This window comes from Geotrypetes seraphini, chromosome 16 (genome assembly GCF_902459505.1).
Source record: "Geotrypetes seraphini chromosome 16, aGeoSer1.1, whole genome shotgun sequence".
Taxonomy (NCBI): domain Eukaryota; kingdom Metazoa; phylum Chordata; class Amphibia; order Gymnophiona; family Dermophiidae; genus Geotrypetes; species Geotrypetes seraphini.
Window position 1 is genome coordinate 36,880,585 of NC_047099.1, and position 23,154 is coordinate 36,903,738.

Consider the following 23,154-nt stretch of genomic DNA (forward strand, 5'->3'; position numbering starts at 1 on the left):
CTTTCATGCCTATTCATTGGGGAAATCCTGAAAACCCGACTGGATTGTGGCTTTCGAGGAGGGAAGTTGACACCCCTGGTCTAAATGATAGATGTGCATAGGGTTACCATATGGCTCCAGATAAAAGAGGACAGGTGAGACATCCAGTTTTACTTCCATTGCCTTCAAGGGAAGTAAAACCCAGATGTCTCGATCTGTCCTCCTTACTTCCATTGCCTTCGAGGGAAGTAAAACCCAGATGTCTCGATCTGTCCTCCTTACTTCCATTGCCTTCAGGGGAAGTAAAACTCGGATGTCTCAATTTGTCCTCTTTTTTCTTAAGCCTTATGGTAACCCTAGTATGCAAAGCTGAGTTACATTGGTCCTACAGGAAGAGCAGGTGCAATCAAGTAATCCTTACAGATGCCAACTGGACCATCAGCCAGGAGGGTAGATACAAGTGGCATCATCTGTAGAATGAACATGGTTGCATCTTCTCAGTTACAGGTATGGGGTTCCTGTGGTAAAACAGATCAACCATTGACCCTGGACGAAGTCTCTGAATCTATCTCAGTGCCATGACATACCACATGCAGCGGCTCACTAACTGGAGGTAAAATTCAAAATGAGTACCTATCCCCTCCCCCGTCTCCCTCCCTCCCCCCTTCTTCTCTCCTTGCTATTCGCAACTCTACGATCAATATGATATGTAACCACTTGTAATCTCTGTCTAACCAATGTGAACCGCCTAGAACTCTTCGGGGTATGGCGGTATACAAAAATAAAGTTATTATTATTATTATTGATTTATTTAACATTTAACCTTCCTTTATGATACACAGAGGTTTCAATAAAATAAAATACAGAGCAGTTGATATTCAAAATGGTAAATATGGACAGGGGAGGCTACTACTCATGTAAATCACTTGTGTCTGCCTAGCAGTTGATATGTAGCAACACTTTTATGTACTTCCAAATATCAGCACATATCCTAAGTGGTTGAACAGGTAAGATGACAAAAAGATGGCTGATTTCAATTTTGAAGTGCAGTATAAACCGAGCCGTTCAAACATCAATGCAGACATACTGTCCAGACTGCGCGAATTGGGGACGGAGGGGGAAGATGGTGTTGAATCTTGGACAGTAGGGGCAAAGGAGATTCAATAATGGCTCCAAGCTCAGAGCAAAAATATCCAAGCTGAGACAGATGGTTCTCCCTTGGAAGAGTTAGTGCCCAGATTGCTATACCTCTCTGATTGCACTGTGTGAGAATTGCAGAGAACGGATAAAACGCTAAAGCCCTTAATAGAGGCCATCCTGAGTTGTCACCTTACCTGTTCAACCTTTACAGCGAAGCCATTTTCAGAAAAGCAAATCTGGAAGAAGAGAGTGTTGGTTTCAAAGTTCGTGGCTGAAATATAAACAACCTACGCTAGGGAGATGATACAAATGTCTAAGTGGTGTACAATCTAAAATAACATGGGGGGGAGAAAGAAAAGAATAAGCTAGGAAAATGGGAGGAAGATACAATTTCTACAGTAGAGAGAAGGGACGCACACAAGGACTACTGTGTGGATCCAGTACAAAACCAGTCTAATTATGTGCTAGCCACTTATATGTCACAAAAGAGAAATGTTTTCAAGTCAATCTTAAATTTTTGTTGAGATGTTTGGAATCCTTTCTGTGTTGGATCCTCTGTTTTGATATTGTTGCTTGGTTGTACTGGTCATGTTGGCAAAAGATTGGCTAATGACCCTCCATGTTCACTGGATCAGACCATGATGTTCCTTATACAGATGATATCGCACATACATTATATGAACTCACAAGGTCCCCTTCCACGTGAGGTAACTGTACATTCATTACGTGTTCAGTCTCTTTCTTTATATATTCTCTAAGAAGCAGGCATAATATTCTCACATATGGGTGACGTCATCCATGGAATCCAGTACAGACACTGCCAAGTGCGCTGTCACTTTAAATCTTTAGGCAGTGCTCATACTGTGTGCCAGCCAATGCCTTCTCACTCTAAGTCAGCTCACAATACCATCAGTTCTTAATTTTCTGCAGAGCCAAGAAGCTGTGTCTTCGGTTTCTCCTCAGCGCATCAAACTTTGTGCCTTCCTGGTTTCATTTTATTGTAGTTTTCTTCGTAATTCTTAATTTTTCTAATTTTGTCGTCATTCCTAAGAATTTGGTTAAATTTTCTTCATTTTTGATTTTTTGGCCTTCAGGCCACTCTTGCTCTTTTTTTGCCCCATGGAGCATTGATGGTTTTTGGTACACTTTTCACTCAAGCTCCCTGGGCCATCAAGTCTTTTGACTTTATGTTAAAGAGGGTACCAAGCAGCTTCAAGAAATATACTCAGTGTAATCGGACCATTTCATGCTCTGACCACCATAATTGGTGTGTTCAATGTCTGACCATTAGGATATTTGCTATGACCTCTGTCTGCATATGCAAAAGCGGAGTCTTAAAGCCCAACATCAGTGTGAAAGACTTTTTGGTTTGGCATCGACATTGAGCATGGTGGGAGATTCAGGACCCGAAGCACAGTCTGCATCAGCACTTGAATCAGTATCGACACTGCATGCACCAATGCTGCCTAGAGAGAGTGTTGAGCATTGAGCTGTCTTCAAAGGCAAGACATGTCTCACCTATCAGGGGAGTAGCATGCAAGAAAGCTAAGAAGCATAAACATTCTTCCCCTTCTAGGCATGGCATCATTCCAGGTGTCCACTCTCGATCAATGCACTGTACTGTACGTCACTCTCCATCATTGCAGATTGTTTCCTCCCAGTTGTGGCTCAACATCGAGGTCTCCCACACCCAGACAACATGCACCGCAGACTGCTTCCGCACTGATATCTCTTCCAGTGCAAACACCAACTCTCCAGGAGGAGAGTCCATGACCTTCTTAGGTGTAAGGCTTGATTCTGGCCTAACAATGAAGTTGCAAGTAACTAAGACCGTACAAGTTTGTTTTGCGCAAATGCATTTGTTACACCGATTAAAACCAATGTTAATACCATATGATTTCCGTACTATAGTCCAGGCTATGGTTTTATCAAGACTTGATTACTGCAATGCCCTTTATCTTGGAATAACAAAAGCAAGATGTAGAGCACTGCAGGTCATACAAAATGCAGCAGCAAGATTGATAATGGGTTTATCTAAATATGATCATATTTCGCCACATCTCCAAAAATTGCATTGATTACCAATTGCCTTCAAAGTAAAGTATAAAGCAGTAATGATTTGTCATGAATTCTTGTATGGAAACATTCCAGAATTGTTTAAAAATAATATACTTAGTTACACACCAAAAGATCATAGCGTTCTGAGAATTTGGCTTTACTGAAGACGACTGTGAATCCAAACTTTTTGTTGCGCATGAGTTAAGATATGGAACTCTCTGGTTATCATGAAAGGGGTTTGTGTAGAAAATTACTTAAGACACTGTTATTTGTAGATGCCTTTCTCTAGAAATAATTTTCTTCTCTGATAGAGCTGATGAACTACTCATGATTGTTATTATGCAAAGTTATGGTATCATTTGGTAGCCATGATTTTTAAGGTTTGTTTGTATCTTTATTCTATCATGTTTTTGTTTTAAAACTATGTATGTAAATGGTATAGAAATTTTTTTTAATAAATAAAAAATATCTGGGCTATGCTCAAATAAGAGCTTTCAGGGCTACACTGGCTTTAAAGACATCTATGCCTGCCTCAGCCCAGCCCAACCTGGGGGATACATCAAATGTTGATCAAAGACGTGATCATGCACCCCTACTCAATGTCGAGCATCAGGGTCAGCACAGACTTAAGGGTTAAAACCCTGCTTATAGATTTTACACAGAGCTGAATACATCTCCTGCAGAATTCAAAGACTATGCCTAAAGCAGTGATGACCTTTGGCCTACATCTTCTCCTTAGCGGGTTTTGTCTGTTACTTGCAGAGCTGATGAAACTTGGACTTGTTTTTGTATCATGATCCTCCTGCCCACTGCCTGTGCCAAGGGCAAGATGACCCGCTTCCCCCTAGCCACAGTGGTTCCTGAACTCTATGGATGCTACCAGCAAGGAACCAAGGTTCCTGGGATTCCCCCTGAAGTTATGGTAAGGAGATATTTCTGGAGATGCTCAGGTCAAGAGGTCGAAACAGGAGGTGGTGAGAACACCTCATCTTCTAAAATAAGCCCTGAGACCACAAACGAGTGCTATTCCATAAGCTTGGTTCCAGAGGTCTATTACTGAGGCGGCTCTTGAGTCGGAGTCCTGATGCCAGAGACCTGAAGCTGTAGGTTGCAACCATTCCAATGTCTCTGCCAGAGCTCCTGCTGTCCTAGGGAAACCTCACTTACGAGTGTGCTGGCATCACTCCAGGTGTTGTGCGCATCTCTTCAGAGCCCTTGCTGCCTGAGAGAAACCTTTTCTATACTGTTTGTGCTGGGCATCACTCCAGGTGTAATGCATCGCTTCAGAGCTCCTGCTGCACAAGAGAAACCTCTCGTACATTGACTGTGCTGGGCTACTCCCACCTGATGGTGCTGGGCATTCGCCTGAGAAACTGTATTAGTTCCATTGTAGGAGGCTGGATTTAACAGCCTATAGGGAATCATGTATTTACTCCCAAGTGATTCATGTACTAGTGGGTTATTCTGTATTCCCTATGCGTCCTAGCTTCACTAGTGCCTAGTCTCTTATCTGACCACTGTACCTGCCATTTGCTTTATCCCAGAAACTGGGAAGGAACACACAAAATATATTTTTATTTGTTAGGACCAGAGCCGAGACCCAGGTGTTCTCAGAGGACAGCAGGCATATATTCTCACAACCTGCCCACCTTCCCTAGTTGGCTTCTTAGCTTTGTCACCGAACTGATGTCGGGCAGGAAGTCACCAGCATGTGTGCAGTATGGACACTGCCTAAAGATTTAAAGTTACAGTGAACTTGGCAGGTTCTGTGGATGATATCACCCACAAAAGAATATACGCCTGCTGTCCTCAGAGAACACCTGCTACAGGTAAGTATCTTTGCTATATCTATTAGTCCCGGTCACTAGAAGGCAATCAGGTGTGTTATAGACCTGGGCTCCTGCTACTTCTGTGTAGACGTAGTTTGAGAAGGATCTGAGGAGGGTGGTACCCTATCAAACACTCCCAAGGGCTGATGTTCTACTCCCCCTCCAATATGACCTCTCTATCCCTTGTCCCCTCCAACAAAGAAATAGGCAAACTATACCGGTATACACCTTTCTGTGTCTGTTTCACCTGTGTGCTCTCTGGAGTTCCTGTGGCTGTGCTCTCACATGGAGGCCTCAGCTACACAATAAGCCACAAGACCACAGTGCCAAACAGGGCTGCGACCAATGATGGTCCAGCAACAGTTTTCCTGAGCAGAGGGTGAACATCAGTGCTTGCTGTGCACACTCCTGAAATCCTGGTTGGTTACAGAGTTTTGTGCTGACAACATCAAATGGCACTGCTTATCATACCTCCTGCCAAGGCCACCAGCCAGCTGTCATCCAGAAACCACTTCTGTTTCTTCACCCATTCCTTGGCTGAAGCAAAAGTTGCCAGTTGGGCTGCAGAGCCCACCATCACCCGGGGGACTGCACCATTCACCCCCCTCTTTCTGTGTCTGGAGAATATGCAGAGAAAGCAGCTTTCTTCTCAGAGATATGATTTGTACAGAGAAAGGGAAGTAGACCACCAGTAAGATGGTTCAAGAATGATTCATTTTCAAATAACAAATCCATGCAGAATTCTATCACATTCTATCACTGCACGCTTTCTCTACCTGTCTCCTTTCCACTTATGTATTCTCCATCTTGCAGCCTACTGCATTTATCTGTCCATCCATCTATTATTCATTCATTTACCCATCCGTGTACTCATCCCCGGTTTCTATCACCTCTACACATCCATTGTATCGCTCTGACTCTCTGCCTCTTGTTCCCTCTCTGATTTCTCTAAATGGTTTTATCTACTGACTTCTTCAGTTCTTAGCCTGTCTGCCAAGACACCATAAACAAACAGTAACATAATAAATGATGGCAGAAAAAGACCATCTAGCTCATCTAGTCTTTCCGGTTATTCTATCCACACTGCTAAGAATACATCCCAGTCACCAGCCCAGCCTGTCACCATCTATAATATTACTACTACTACTACTACTATTTATTACTTATATAGCACTGAAAACATCCACAGCACTGTACATTTTGACACTTAATAGACGGTCCATGCTCAAAAGAGCTTGCAATCTAACTTGGACAGACAAACATGACATATAGGGTTGGGGATGCAGAACCCAAGATGAGAGGAGTTAGTTGAAAGCACACTTGAACACTGGCCATAGCTCAAAGCCAACACTGTGAAAGAATATTCTGATATCCTCTGGTGCCCAGGGCTTGAGCCAAAACAAACATGATCATTTGCCTACCTACTGATAGACTAGGGAGTGATTAGGGCAGAGATGGAAAGAAGGCTGCACTGCTCACATCACACACTGAGGGCACCTGATTCTTTCCCCGAATGTGTGTGGTCCTCATAGCAGATGACGGGAAAGAATAGGATAAGGACTAGATGTGCAGAAGGCCAATATAGCCCTATGACAGGATGATGTTCCCTGTCACTGGAATTTCACCAGAGGGAGCCTCTGTGCTGGAGCAGTGAGAGAGCCTAGATAATTTGTATAAGAGCTGCAAGTGCTGCTGGGAGCTGTCCACTCACCCTGAGTGGATTGTGGTGCTGAAAATAACAGCTCCCAGCACAGAGAGCTCAGAAGGTGAGGAGCTACTTAGGAGCTGGGTGACACTTGTGAGGAGGAATGCTGGCCTAACTCCCAGTAAGTCCTTAAGGTCACTGCTGACAGGGGGCCTGGGTTAAGGCCAGCCTGACCTGACTTGGGGGACTGGTGTAGTGAAGAACTGGAAACTACAGGGACCTATACACTGGCAGAATGATCTGAGAGAGAGATCGGGCCCTGTTATGAAACCCAGTGGTGAGAGGACCTGTGGGAACCTATGCCTGGAGTTGAGGAAGTGGCTCAGGCTTGGAAGACCTGGTTGATGATTTTAATGGAATGTAGGGTGTATGTTTAACCCTGTATGTTGTGTTTTAACAGAGTCCAGAAGAGAGCAAAGGTGCCTGGGGTGGATATGTGATGGGTAATACTACTTGGCCTGGTCACATGATGACAAGCCCATAGAGGTCCACCAGCCTGTAAGATGTGAAGATGGCTTGACCAATGATAGCAATGTTCACAGGTTACAGCTCGTCACACATTCCTCTTCGATCACCCAACTAGAACAGTCGTTCCAACTGTGACCCAACAGGGATTCCCCATTTCGCCAAACCAGCTGCAGCAGGGGTCCATCAATGTCCAACAAAACTTAAAACTTCCCAGAATTTCTCCATACAAATTTGATAAAAATGGTGCTGGTAAACAATAAGAGAATGCTTCACAAACTGTAGTGTTACCACGATCAATGCAACGTCATCACATTCACATTTCACTTCGGCCAATCAGCTGTTCAAAATGAAAAAAAACCACTGACCATTCAATGTGCACATTCAGCCCTTTGGGGTGTAATGAATCCAATTTAAAAATTCAGAATTACTCCTTCTGTCGTAAATATCAGCACTAATTACCCTGACATTAATTGGATAAATGTTACATCAAGGAGTGCTAGGGAGGTAAAATTCCTAGCTGTCATAAATGACTGCTACTTTGATTCAGGAACCAACAAGAAGTAGAGCTATTTTAGATTTGGTCCTTAGTGGAATTCAGGGCATAGTATGCTGGGTCTGCTTGGAAACAGTGATTATAACATGATCAAATTTGAGCTGATATTTGGAGTGACTTTGCTAGAGAAATCTACTGTAATGGCATTTAATTTTTGAAAGGTTGTCTACAATAAAATGAGAAAAATAGTTAAAAAGAAGCTAAAAGGATTGATGGCAAAGAAAAGGATTGTAAACCAGGTGTGGATATTATTTTAAAATACTATGGTGGAAGCCAAGACACGTATTAACAAAGGTGAAAAGAAGAGAAAATGAAAGCTGGCATGGTTAAAAAGTGAAGTGAAAGAGGCTATTAGAGCCCATAAAGCATCCTTTAAAGACTGGAAAAAGGAACCAAATAAAGAAAATAAGAAGAGATACAAGCACTGGCAAGTTAGATGTAAAGCATTGAGAAAGAAAGCTAAGAAATAATATGAAGAGAAACTTGCCAATGAGGTCCAAAAAGGCAAGGTTTTACAAAAATCAGGGGACAAACTAAAGTAATATCAGCAGTCAAAATAAGAGACAATAAAATATATATAAAATTTGACATGGTCATGTCTCTACTGCTGCGGGCATTAGGAGTAAAACAGAGAGATAAACAGAGCAAATATATTATTGTAACCAAGCCAAAGATTTATTAAAAAGTTTTGATGCACTGGTTCTTTGAGGTTAAGTGATGTGATTCCATATCCTGGAAGTTTTATTACTGCATACTACATTTGCATAGTATTATCGGAGGATGCTACGAAGAGCGGAAAAGACCGCACAGAGACATTATGCATATCGCAAGTTAAACTACTTCGACACTAAATCGGTTAGAACTGGTTTAGTGTCGATCATTAAAAGCACAGTAAGTTTAGAACATTGCGGCCTTGGTCAAGGAAGGCTTTAGAAGATCAGCTAGTTACTACAATTCTTCACCATATGGGATTTTTCTAGTGTATTAGAAAAATTTGTCTCTTGATTGTTGATTTTCCTTTGTCTCATGTGCCAGTCTGAGCCTGAGTGATAGTTGGGATTTGTCACACAGGGACTGAGCGGTACTTAGCGTCAACAGGCTGATTTTTGTCCCCAGCAAACAAGGATCATCTGTTAAAGAGAGAGCCTCGAGTCTCCTAATTCAGAAAAGTGTTACAAGAGACTGGTTTCCTTTGCCAGAGCCTCTTACCAACTGAGAACCAGTAGTGCAATGCAGGCACCCACTTTTTCTGTTACCCTGGAAGAGCAGACTGGGAAGTTGGCTGTGTGCATTCTTAATCCTCCCCTGCTATTCCACACTATTAAATCTGTACCAATTAAGAGCCAACTAATATTATTGAGACATTAATTAACAAATCAACCTAGTAATTTTCTACTCTGACTAAGCTTACCTAAGATTCAGAACTTTACCCAGAGGGAAAAAAAAACACCAAAAACTGCTGCTGAGAAAGATGAAGGGCATTGTCCATTGTTCTTTTGTTTTGGAGAGCGAAGAAAGCTGAGGTAAATCTGCAGCCTACGTTTCATTTCAGAAAGCCTGGCAGAATTAATAATGATAACACAGGTACAACAAGAAGGAAAGGCAGTGTCATAAGTTTCATTTAATTAGACCCTGCAGGGCGGATGGAAAAATGAGGCCTAGTTTCAGAATGTGGATATACCAGGGTGTGCGTCAGCTCAGGTGTATGAATTGCTTGATGTGGTGATCTTATTGGTTATAGTGGAGGGGGAGAGGGTAACACTAGTAAGAATTTTTCTATCTTATCTGTTTATTTTATGAAAATTTTCATTTACATTGTTGGTGTGGGACCTGCAACGTGACATAAACACGCTCGAGAAATGGGCCACGACATGGCAAATGAGGTTCAACATAGATAAGTGTAAGGTGATGCATGTCGGTAGCAAAAACCTTATACATGAATACTGGATGTCTGAGGTGACACTTGGAGAGACCCCCAGGAAAGAGACTTGGGAATACTGATCGACGAGTTGATAAAGCCATCCATGCAATGCGTGGCGGCGGCAAAAAGGGCGAACAGAATGCTGCGAATGATTAAGAAGGGGATCACAAACAGATTGGAGAAGGTTATCATGCCGCTGTACCGGGCCATGATACGCTCTCACCTGGAATACTGCATCCAGCACTGGTCACCGTACATGAAGAAGGACACGGTACTACTCGAAAGAGTCCAGAGAAGAGCAACTAAAATGGTTAAGGGGCTGAAGGAGTTGCCGTATGGTGAGAGATTAGAGAAACTGGGCCTCTTCTCCCTTGAAAAGAAGAGACTGAGAGGGGACATGATTGAAACATTCAAGATACTGAAGGGAATAGACTTAGTAGATAAAGACAGGTTGTTCACCCTCTCCAAGGTAGGGAGAATGAGAGGGCACTCTCTAAAGTTGAAAGGGGATAGATTCCGTACAAACGTAAGAAAGTTCTTCTTCACCCAGAGAGTGGTGGAAAACTGGAACGCTCTTCCGGAGTCTGTCATAGGGGAAAACACCCTCCAGGGATTCAAGACAAAGTTAGACAAGTTCTTGCTGAACCAGAACATACACAGGTAGGGCTGGTCTCAGTTAGGATGCTGGTCTTTGACCTAAGGGCTGCCGCATAAGTGGACTGCTGGGCACGATGGACCACTGGTCTGACCCAGCAGCGGCAGTTCTTATGTTCTTATGTTGTAACTAGGGTTACCAGATTTCTGGGAACAAAAATCTGGACCCATGGCCCCGTCCCGAGGCCTCCCCGATTCTGCCCGAGTCACGCCCAATTCTGCCCCTAGCCCCCCCTCCCCTCAACCTGATCACTTGTCAGGAGGGCATCTGTGCATGCGCCTGTGTGACGCGATGATGATGCACGCATGATGTCACTGCATTGCATCCGCGCCATCCTGATGTCGCTGCTGGACAAAGTGGCAGGTTTTGAAAAGCCGTCCGGACCCCCAAACATGTCCGGGGAAATCCGGACGTCTGGTAGCCCTAGTTGTAACACACTTTGATTGTGAGTTTATTCCTTATAAAAGCATGAGTAAAGCACTACTTAGCATGTTGTACTGGCTCTTCCACACCCACTATGAGCTTCAAATACTCCGTAGCATATATAATCAAAATCACTGGCTTAAGGCATTGATTAAGTTAAATATTAAACATGTTTGATTGTTAGTCTCCAGTCACAAGGTCAAGTAGTATTTGTTCTGAACAAGTCTAGAGCATGAATAGGAGTCTCATACTGCTGCTGGGCTTCAGAGAGATGCGAGGAGGTCAGAACAACTACATCCCAGGACAGGAGCTTGTCATCTTGCCCTGGAGCACACGGAGGAAGGAGGCAGACCTAGGATCAGAACTGACATACAGGGGGGGTTCACACAAAGAAACCTGTCCCAGGATTTCTGCTGTCTAATGCTTCAAGTTTCTCCTCTGAGGAGGCAGATTTCTATTTTCTCTTGGAAGCGGGAAACAATTTTCCCCTGCTTCTAGAAATGGAACCCTATGCAAACAATTTCAAGGTTAATAAAATCCTTTCTTATTAACCCCCCCCCCCAAAAAAAAAAAAAAAAGCAAGTTTCCTGCAAAGGAGAAAATGATCAGCAAGAAGGAAACCAAGCAGTCAGATGAAAAAAAAAAAAGCAAAAAACATTCCAGGCAGGGTCTCCTCTCCTGAGTACATGAAGGGAAGACCTGCTCAAGCAAAATATTTCCCAAACTAGAGTTACCAGGTATAAGTAGAGCCTGATGGATGCTCTGTTACAATGTAGGCTAACACCAAAGTGCATCTAGCAACTGTCTGCAAGGTGATTATTCTGCCAAATTGCCATATCCCTTGGTGTCATCATTGTCAGCATTACATTTCTGTGTGCTGTGTCTAGAGTGCAAGCAAAGGATTCTGAGATATTATATGAAATCTGACCCTGGGAATGTTAATGCAGATAAACTGAACGGGCCATTCAGTCTAATAACAGACCTTAGAATGCCATTAAATGACTCCTAAAAGACCAGTACTTGAGATTAACAAAGTACATTTACATAGTACTGGAGCGTATCCTGCAAATCAGATGTGATAAGGACAGGTGCTTAAGGAATTCAGACACAGAATAGCTCCAGCTACCAGAGCCATTGTTTCAAACAGATACCAAATTATGACAGAGGAAGATACTGCAAGTTACTCAAATCTATAAAGACGGAAGCACTTAGACTTACAAAGTTCCATAGTAACCTATGCAACTTTGTAAGTGTTTTGAAAATGAGCCCCATTGGGCTGCAGCACCTTGATCTCTCTCTTGCTCATTCTTCGTTTTTGCTCCTTCGCACCTATACATCTACCATTCATTCAGGCAGGACATAAACAGCAGCTCTAAATCCAACTTGTACTTCCTATTTGTAAAAGACTATTCCTATAAAATATACTTTTTATGTACCACTTAGCTCTTATCTCATCTTACATCCTACTGCCTCGGAGGCCTGAACCCGGGACCCAAAATAAACAAAAAAGATTACAATCATAGACTTATTCCAAGGGTTGACACATTGTCCCTGTTAGAGAGAAGACTGGACTGTGTCTAGTGTCCCCTCTGCCCTCAAACATTTTTTCATAACATATGTGCTTTTTTCTGGGCAGAATATAGCAAAGAACAGAGCTACCTTTCCCTGTTGCTGTGGCAGCCCAGAACATGTAAGAACTGAATCCTCAAAAGGGATGAGCACCCTCAAAGGAAAACAAGTCATTCGCCTACTTATTGTATATATAGCCTGCACTAGCTAGCAGGCAGAGTACAGTTACTATGATGGAGTGTATTAGAAGTTACTATACTCCCTCCCAGAGCTACTTTTTAACTTCTATAGTACAGAGCAGGCAACTAGATAAAAGCTCTGAGCACATGCAGACCAGAGAGGCCCATGGAAGAAAAGAGCAGATCTTCAGCATTTACCTTCACCACAGATTTGTAAGCAGGAGCTTAGTGCAGGAAGGACAACTTTTACCTTGGTCTTTCTGAGATTCTAATCCTTGAAGCCAGGCCTGGTTTTGGTTAACCTTGAAAGACAAAGATTCTCAAAACTTACTGTGCCCTTAACAATAGTCGCTAAATCGGTTCCAGCCAGTTTAGCCTGCCAGTATTTTACCGGCCACTTATCAGAACTGCCTTTTCCGAGCTTCCTAGCAGTCTCTGACTCTGCCATGCAAATGTAGTACAACAAGGTCATTAATATTAAAATAGTAGTAAAATGGACTCAAAAATATTTAAAGGACCACTCTGGGTGATTCCCCAACCTCGTTATGCCACATTTACAGGCAAAGTTTTCCAACAGGGTCTGATGTACCCTTACTTTCCAGTCAGTGCCTGAACACTGATTGGCTCAGGCACTAACAGCTCAGACTCCCCCCCCCAGCAAATAAAAAAGACCCCTCCCAACAACCCCCCCCCCCCCGACACCCCAGCAGGAGGGATATCCACTCCCTCTCGCCACTGGTGATCCCTGACAACCTCCGGCAGGAGGGATGCCTTAGGTCAATCAGAACCAAATTCAAATAAATAATTATGAAATTCTATTTCATGAACCTCATTCCCCAAATTGCTACAGTATAGATATTGAAAATATTTTTATTAGATAGCGCTCCAGGTCAGAGAGGTAAGGTTAAGTCTTCCCTTGGTTATTCACTTAAGCCTGGGTGCCAACCTTGAACAAAAATCGTCAAGGGACAAGGTGTTCTGATACCAGATAAATAGTTTCTCAGACTAAGCCATAGTTGTGACTGGTCTGACATGGACAGCTGCCTTCTCTCCCTACCACTTTCCAGAGACTTCCATCACTTCCCTATTGCATGTCAGGGAATTATACTCCAGTCTCACCCAGCTTCTGCTGCCAGTCAGCTAATAATTCCTCTAACCTCTCTTCTAGATGATGGATTGGTACCCCAGAGCCACAGAAAGACATCTTAACAAAACTGCATTGATCTGGAAACAGCTGGATGGAAAAGCTGATTTGGCACAACAAATCACTAGAAGTGGTAGGGGAGGGGAAGGAAGCAACACTTTTCTCTTTCCTCAGTATTTTAATAATAGAAGATATTTCATTGCTTGGCAAGAAAATGCAAGAAACTCAAAATGCCTTTTAATAATTCTAGTGCTGCCTCCCTGATTATCCCAATTCTGTTCTGAATATAGCAACAAAAGCTGCTGTACTAGGTGGTAATTTCTAAAGCAGCAAAATAGGATACTAGATGAAGCCAATGAAAGGGTGTGGATTGCACCTTCGCCACCAGGAAACAAATTCAAAAAGACTATGGGTCACAGATCTGGTATGACCTGGCCGAAAATCATCACCAGCTGTGTCTATCTCTGTTAGTACTCAGGTGTCATTCACAGAAGAAGCTGTCTTTATTCCTCCCGCCTACTCCTCTGTTATTTCTTTGCCATTTAGCCACCCTTGCTATCTTTCCCAGGCCCAGTAGCACGCATGTTGTTTCCAAAGTCATTGCTCACAAGACAGGATCTAAAAACAAACTCTGGTATGAGAGGGCATAAGATGAAGTTAAAAGGGGACCCAAACTTCTTTATGGAAAGGGTGATGGGTGCAGGGAAGAACCTTCTAGTTGAGGAGGTGATGAGGATTGTATCTGAATTCAAGAAAGCACGGGACAAGCAGGTGGGATCTCTTAGGGGGATGATATGGAGGGGCCATATGGCCTTTATCTGCCATCATTTTCTCTGTTTCTATGGCCCAGTCTAAGGTTGCCAGATTTTTCAATCAGAAAATCTGGACCCCCCAGTCCCCCCCCCCCCCCGCCGCTCTTGGGCAGGAAGGAAGTCCGTGCATGACGTCATTGCGTAGCATCCGCGGGCTTCCTCCCTGCCCGATGCGATTTGAGGAGGCTTTTCAAAACCCGGACAAAGTATTGGGTTTTGAAAAGCCATCTGGACCCCCGGATAAGTCCTCAAAAGGAAGACACGTCCAGGGAAATCCAGAAGTCTGGGAACCCTACCCCAGTCCCCTCTGCCAGGTATCACACACCCTCTCTGGCATAGAGAGACCTTGAAGATTACTACTACTACTATTTATCACTTATATAGGGTTAAGGATGCAGAACTCAAGGTGAGAGGAGGTAGGAGTTGAAAGCAGTCTCAAAGAGGTGGGCTTTTAACTGCCACCTGGTACCAAATATGTAACTCTGCCTCTCTCCCATACAAACAGGGCCAGAAATTCTCAGATTGCCCCGAGACCCAGTCTTGGATTTGTTTTCTGCTACCCCTCCCCTTGTGACAGAGGGCAGAGATCCACGGCGGTCTCACTTTGGCTTTGTATGTTTCACTGGGTTATGCATTCTTAATGTGTTTTCCACATTTTCAGCCTTGCTGCTCTAGGGGCAGGTTAAGAGGAGATGAAGGGTTCTTTTTTCATGCCTGGACATGTTTGAAGTCTTTAATGCTGTTTTGGGTAAGTGAGCCAAGAGCAGCACCACTCCACTGACTTTCTGCCACTCAGAATCTACAGGGGGGGGGGGAGGAGGGAGTTGAAGAGCAGAGATGTGTAGCTGGGTTAGGATAAATTCAGTCTTTTATTCTTGAAAGGATTGTATAGAACAGGCAGGGAGAGAAAAGTCTTTGATTTGCAGCCACAGTGTAAGGCTGGCTTTAGCCTTGGAGGAAGCCCTTGGAGTCACAGTCCCTCCCTTTCAGATAAGAGCTTTTTATTTTGTGGTCTCACTTGTGATGTGACATAACTCTACCATTCAGATGTAGATTTTCATTTATTTTCCCCCTCTCCTGGCAGCTGTAGCGCTTTCCTCAGTCTTTTCTGTCACAGAGAGTCTTTTACAGAATCTTCCTGACCCCTATTCTACTTTCCATAATCCCTTTTGTTTTCCTGTAGTGAGAGAAGAGGAGGGGGGAAGGAGCGCTAATAGCCATTCTTCCATTCATGGCTCAGGAATTTTTACATTTTTGGCTGCTTATAAAGTGAAAGACAATGTAACTGTCTAGGGTCAGCAATATATAAGCTACTTTGCACTGTTTCCAATACAGTTTAGTCACAGTACCTCACTCCTTCTTGGCAGAACCTCCTTCTATTCCTGTCCTGAGATTCCCTCGCCCCCCCCCCTCCCAAACACACCCACATCAGTGCGCCTTACTCTTGCCTTGCACCCCATATACCATTCCAGGACTGAGATCTCCACCCAGCACACACACAGATTATAGTTAGGGGTAATTTTATAACTGCACAAATGCCCCCTCAGAGTTCAAGGGATGTCAGGCTGTGCTGGGTTGGGTGATCAACTTCAGGAAGAGTCACCTTGAGCCGACAGGATTTGGAGTACCTGGGAGTTCGCTTTCACACAGGACATAACAAAGTGTTCCTGCCAGTGTCCTGTCAGGAGAAGCTCTGACAAGTTATCAGAGACCTTCTGGCCACTCCGGTCCCAATAGCCTGGGGTCCATGGTTGCGACGATCGATGTGGTTTCTTGGGCCAGAGCCCATTTGTGTCTGCTGCAGGATGCTCTGATTTCACACTCGAGTTCGCAACGGAACCCGTTACATGAACTCCTGCCCTGGATGACAGTGGCACAGAACAGTCTTGCCTGTTGATTGTGACCTCTCTCACTCTCCAGGGGTCCTTCTCTCTGGATTTCGGAGAGGGTGATTGACTACAGATTTGAGCCTCAAAGGTTGGGGGGTGGCAGTGTGTATGACCATCCCTGTTCAGGGCCATTGGGGTCCTTCAGAGTGCAAATGGTCGATCAATCGCCTGGAACTTCGGGCGATTAGGCTGGCTCTCTTCCTTTTTGAAGGTCATCTCCGTCATCGAGCCATCCGAGTCTTCTTGGACAATGCCACGGCAGTGGCTTACGTCAACCAGCAGGAGGCACTAGGAGTGCCTCACTGAGCGTGGAGGCTCAGCTGCTCTTCCTATGGACACTGTCAACAGTGCACGTAGCCAGAATGGACAATGTTCAGGTGGATTTTCTTAGTCATCAGTCTCTGGACCCCAGAGAGTGGTTCCTATCTCAAAGGGCATTCAATTACATAATGGCCCAGTGAGGGTATCCCATGTTTGACCTCATGGCAACTGCGGCCAACAAGAAAGCTGATCGGTTCTTCAGTCTACATTGCGAGGCCAGCAGTGAAAGCCTGGACACTCTGGTTCAGCCCTGGCCATGGGAAGGTCTCCTATATGTCTTCCCTCCATGGCCCATGATAGGGCATCTGTTGCGACGGCTAGCAGCCCATAGAGGTCCTGTGATCCTGGTCACACCTGATCGGCCGAGGTGCCAGTGGTATGCTGACCTAGTTCGGCTCCAGCAGAATCAGGGGCTCCAGCTCCCTTGTCACCCTCGCCTCCTCACGTATGCCTTTAAAGATTGAGGCTAAACCAGTTCAAACCGATTTAGTGTCAAAGTATTTTAGCTCCCGATGCAAATAATGGCTCTTTGTGGTCTTTTCTGATAATACTATGTAAATGTAGTACAACGAGGTCATTAATATTAAAATAATCACTCCGGGCGATGCTCAAATATGACCTGGTGATGCACAAAATGAAGCGTGAACCTGTAAAGCTCCAAAATAGCCGGCAGTTCTGGAGCTGCCAGTAATGTGTCAAAAGCACATTTCGGACACGTGTGTTAAAGATGCGTCTCATGCACATGTGTCAAAAGTATACACCAGTAGGTCTGGGCTGTAGAAAGTATGATAAATGAAGATACATTTATCATACTTAATGGGAGGTGCCATATATGCACGTGTTTAAGGTGCATGTCTTATAGGCATGTCTCATGGGCATGTGTTACTGTGTTTTCCCGAAAATAAGACAGTGTCATATTAATTCTGGGCCCCAAAAAAACCCACTAGGGCTTATTTTGGGGATGTCTTGTTTTCTTCCTGTACAACAATCATCTCTCCCTTCCTCTCCTCCACCCCAATTCTTCCTCTTTCCTTTCTCCCCCCCCCCCCATTTGCAGCATCATTCCTCCCCTCCCTCCCATCCCCCTATGCAGCAGAACCCCACCGACTCTCCCACCATGAGACTGACATACCTTCGCTCCGAGGCCTCCTAAAGCAGCAGGGGTGGGGGTTGATGAATTGATGAGTCTGATTTTTTTTCCCAGCAAATCAGGCAGCACTAGTGACAGGGATGGATTCAGGGAGCATCGGGGACATTCGGGGGGGCTTCGGGGGGGGGGGGGGTTGATCTTAACTAGGGCTTATTTTTGGGGTAGGACTTATATTAGGAGCATCTTTAAAAATCATGCTAGGGTTTATTTTTGGAGAAACAAGGTAAAAGTATATGCCAGCATCTCTTGGACTCCCAATTGCGTGAGGTGGAGGTTCCAAAACAATATGGGGGCAAAAGCAGTGTAAAAAAACACATTTGCATTTCCATAGTTTGCTGGTAGTTCTTCTCCCCTCCCCCTCTACCTATGGCATCGACGGATATGCTTATATGACGTATGACATTTCATTTGCAGTTACTTGCTTTACAGTGAGAAAATCCCGCAAAGCGCTGTCAAATTTAAAGCCTATAAATTATACGTATTTGTGATCCGCATGTGTGCTTTGTGCTACAACCGATCACATTCTGGATGGAGGTTTTTATCCCTGCTATCTGCAGGCTCAGTGCATTACTAACTACTACTTTGTGACCTTTGCAAATCTGTTTCTAAGTTGGCTATTTCAGGTTTCAAACGCCTGGCCTTTTTCTGAACATGCAATTACGTAATTGTATGTCCCGACATTGCCGCGCTAAACTGCCCAAGATGAACTGGCTGCAATGAAATGGCCTATTACGCTTGACGCTAACCAGTGTAGGGTCACCAAAATTAGGTTCATATAAGAACTTTCTTTTCAAGGATGCCTTTGAAAACTAATTTTAATATCCTATAATCCTAATAAATTTTATCTTATTATATTTTATTGTTATTTTGTTTACCCTCTGTATTTTTCCCTTAATGCTTCTTCTTTACTTTATTGATTTGTATTTCATTTCCCCTTACCCAATGTTATGAGTATGTTAAAAATTTGATTTCAATCCCATGTTGTTTTTTAAATATTGTCATTTATTGTATTGTTACCCATCAAATGTAATTTTTAAACTGTTCATCGCTTAGAAGTATGATTAAGCGATTAATCAAAAAAACTATTAAACTTGAAACTTGAACTACATCAGTTTATAGTTAGGAAGCAGTTTTGCAAATGTTTTGTTTTTCACTTGCTGCAGTGAATGAATATTCGGTGATAGGCAGAGCTTATATGCAGGGTTACCAGACATCCGGATTTCCCGGGACGGTTTTTCAAAACCCGGCACTTTGTACGGGTTTTGAAAAGCCTCCTCAAATCGTGTCGGGCAGGGAGAAAGTCCACGCAATGATGTCACATCCATGCATGCGTGGACTTCCTTCCTGCCTGACAAGAGCAGGCAGCGGGTCGGGGCTAGGGATGGGATTAGGGCAGGGGTCTCAAAGTCCCTCCTCGAGGGCTGCAATCCAGTCGGGTTTTCAGGATTTCCCCAATGAATATGCATGAGATCTTTGTGCATGCACTGCTTTCAATGCATATTCATTGGGGAAATCCTGAAAACCCAACTGGATTGCGGCCCTCAAGGAGGGACTTTGAGATCCCTGGAGTAGGGCATTGCAGAGTGGGGATGGGCGGAACTGGATGGGCCTGGGAGCGTCTAGAGATCTGGATTTTCCAATTAGAAAATCTGGCAACCCTACTTAATAAATGTCAATAAAATGTTTTTAACAAAACTTGTCTTTTTCATCGAAGTGAGCTGTAAATGCTGCTTTAAATTAAATTGAGCATTTCTGTATGCAATTGGGGCAGCCCCTGTGTAAGCCTCTATGGACCACTGCTAAAGCCCTGATCTCACTCTACATTCCACTGAAAGTCAATGTTGTTCTGCCAGTACAGCCACGACATGGTCCCTATCAGCAGTATTACAGCACTGTTCTGAAGTTTTTGTAATCACCAAGTTCTCTATTTAATTGTTCTGGCTTTTTTATTTAAAAAAAAAAGAATTAAAATCATGCTCTAAGGATCTCAGTACCTTGTACAACAAATTACCTTCCCAGCCAGACGCATAAGACTGCAAACCATGGCCTGGAGGACCACAGTCACCATCTCACCCAGGTCAGTCTGAAGTCTGATACAGTTCTGGGTTTGCCACATTGGACCCTGATGCTGCTTCTGCATCATCCTCTCAATAGGTTTATTTTCAACATGCCAACTGTTCTGTAAAGCTACCAAATGATCCAGGAAGGGAGATTCTGGCTGGTTCAGGTTTTCTAACTTGAATTTCAGTATACTGTGAATTTGTAGTCTCAGCTTTTAACTCGTGAAATTAGCATTGCAGATACTACAGTGCCTCAGGATGGGGTTATCAAAACTTCAGGACTGGCCTCCTTAAACTAGGTTGCTTGGCATTTCTGTATACCATGTTCATTGCTGAAACACTAGCCATGGCACATTTTGAGCATCATGTTTGCAAAGATGCAGCGGTGCCAGATTAATTCTGAGTACCAGCAGAGGTCAGTTTGCTAAATGCATTATCTGCTGGAGAGTATGTAAAATGTTCTGTCTCAACACCTCTAATTAACTTACAAATGTCACACTAGTGGCCAGCATTCCAGTCTCACACACCCTCCTTAGCTCAAGGACAGTATTCCAGTCTAAAACGCTTTCCTTAACTCAAGGACAACACAGCGATTTAAAATACCATTTCCATCCGCTCAAGGAGTACGGCGGAAGAGGATGTTCAACTCCACTTACGAGTTCCTAGGACCACATATCTGGAACAGCTTCCTACACATTGCCTGTTCAGGAAAAAAAACTAAAAACGTATCTCTTCTCCCAGGAGACTCTACTCCATCCCAGCCCTCTTCATCTCACAGACTGCCATCCCTTAAACTAATCTGGCATTATTAATCTCACTTCTCAACATCACTTTACCACAAATTAACCATCTTGCTGTAAGCTGCAATGATTCCCTGATGAAAATTACGGGATATAAGAGGTTGCATTGTATTCTGGAAGGCAGTGAGGGAAGAGATTTCAGGACCATAGAACAGTGGTTCCCAAACTGTGGATCAGGATCCCAAATGGAATGGGAGTCACAGAAGCAGGGCTGCTCCCCCCTCCCTCAGATCTAGGGTTACCATATAGACACATGGCCCTATCCGGCCTTACTCCATTCTGCCCCAGCCCTGCCCCCATACAAACCTAGTCTCCTCTCCTTCCCTGAGCTGCGTCTAGAGGACCTCTGAGCATGTGCAGATGCAATAATACTGCAATAAAAATCATAACAAACTAAAAAAATATATGATCATTTAACACCGCTCCTAAAAAATGCTCACTGGCTGCCAATATCCCATCGTATCTTGTACAAAATTGCAGTATTATTAGTCTAATCTTCCTACCTTCCTAGATAGACTATTAATACCATATACTGTACTCTTTCCATATCCCTATGGTTAGAGAATGACACGGGGACCATTTACCGTGATAAATCCGCAGTAATGGGGACATTTGCAACTGGTTTACCGCAGCAATGGGGTTAAGACCTTTCACCACCCCGCGGGAATGGGGACAAGACCTTTCAACGCCCCATGGAAGTGGTGAAAAGTCTTGCTCCTGTGGTAAAAAAATTGCACCCGTGTCAGACTCGGCATCTCCTCCCCAGCTCCTCTTGGGCCTATTTTACCTTCAGGAGCCAGCCATGCCATGATGAAGACAGAAGGAACTCAAAACCAAAGCCTGAGGCCAATGTGATTTGAAGAATAAAATTACCAGACAACAAAAAGGTAGAAAAAAAAATTTATTTTATATTTTGTGATTAGAATATTTCAGATTTAAAATATGTATGCTGCTAGAGCTGGTATTAGACATAACTGGGAACCGCAAAGCCCTGGCTGTGCTTCTTTAGCTTCCAGCTGGCTTAGGGCTCTCTCTGACCAGGGGGCAGTTGCTCTAGTTGCTCTCCCCTAACACTATTCTTGCCATGTGTGACTGAAGTGTTCTATTAGCTTGATTTTTCTATGTAGCATTCTGTAGTAATTTGGTTTGTTCAGTTTTCACAATAGTGGAGGGGATATTTGTGAAAGGGAGGGGAGATAGGGGTTTTGCTGATCCTTGCTCTGTATTATTTGTGTTTATAAAATGACAATTGTACAGAATAGTCTCTTTTTATACTTTAATAAAATAAGTTCAGTATAAAATCATAACTATTTGAGGCTTGTGCGGATGGGATCTGACAGCTTGCGGGGCAGGGACGGAGACTGAGCTTGCGGGGACAGGGCAGGGACGGGGACTGAGCTCATGAGGATGGGGCAGGGACAGGGATGAGCTCACGGGGACGGGGCGGGAATGGTGATAAATTTTTTCCCCGTGTCATTCTCTACATGCGGTCGTCTGATCAAAATCTCATTTCTGTACCTTCCCTAAAGATTATCAGCACGAGACGGGCTGAAATTTTTTTAGGTCATTGCAACGCAGTTATGGAACTCGCTCCCTGGATATATTAGAGAAGAATCTATACTAGACAGGTTTAAAAGTTCATTGAAAACCTTTCTTTACAAAGATGCTTTTGAAAATTAAAATGCTTTTCATAGGTAACATTATTGTAGATCTCTTTTTCACTTATTTATATTAAACAATCTGCTTTCTTTTTTTCTTCCCCAACCTTTTATGTTACCCTTCAATGTCGCTTTTCTCTAAATATTGTAATTCTACGCTTTTTCCTTTTGTTTCTGTATGTCTGTCCTCAGAATTTGTCCTCGTACGTATAATTATGTGTTTTTTGTTACCCCCAGATTTTTAATATATGTAATTCACTTTGAAATTTATATTATAAGCGTTTGCATCAAATTTTAATAAACATGTAATAATGTTGCATGCCTGTGCGCATGCATGTGATGTCATCGCATCACATCTGTGCATGCTCAGAGGCCCTCAAGATGCAGCCTCGAGCTCTGGCAGAGCCGGGGCCTTCCAAAACATGGACAAACTGCCGGGTTTTCCAAAATCTGTCCAGACACCAGGACGAACCTCTAAAAAGAGGCCATGTCCGGGTAAATCCGGATCTCCACTGTGGCCTATGTTTAGGAGTGAAAGTCACAAAGGCAAAAAGGGAAGGGCTTGCCTTGGGATGACAGAAACACAATAAAAATTAATGTGTATCTAGTTTAAATAGTGAGGGAGCACCCTCAGTGTGAGGATATGAGCTCTGGAGAACTGCTCCGTAGAGCCGTTCTAATGCTCTAAATATAAGAGCCGACACCATTGCAGGGACCAGCTCCACATGTGCAGTTCGTGATATAAATTAATACAGTGAACAAGTTTTGTGTCAAAAATAATAGCTCCCACAAGGGATACAGGAGTGAAAGAGCATGAGCTCTTAACATTTGGGGGTTCGGC

General features: G+C 43.7%; 1 protein-coding gene across 1 annotated transcript in view; it reads left to right on the plus strand.

The window, feature by feature from the left end:
- Nucleotides 1-423: 423 nt before the first annotated feature.
- EFNA3 (ephrin A3) overlaps nucleotides 424-23,154 on the plus strand; it is a 127,443-nt gene continuing 104,712 nt past the window's right edge. Inside the window, exon 1 of the mRNA XM_033923436.1 lies at nucleotides 424-592. Within this exon, the coding sequence (XP_033779327.1) occupies nucleotides 558-592 (35 nt within the window). The 5' untranslated portion in view covers nucleotides 424-557. The remainder of the gene's footprint in view (nucleotides 593-23,154) is intronic.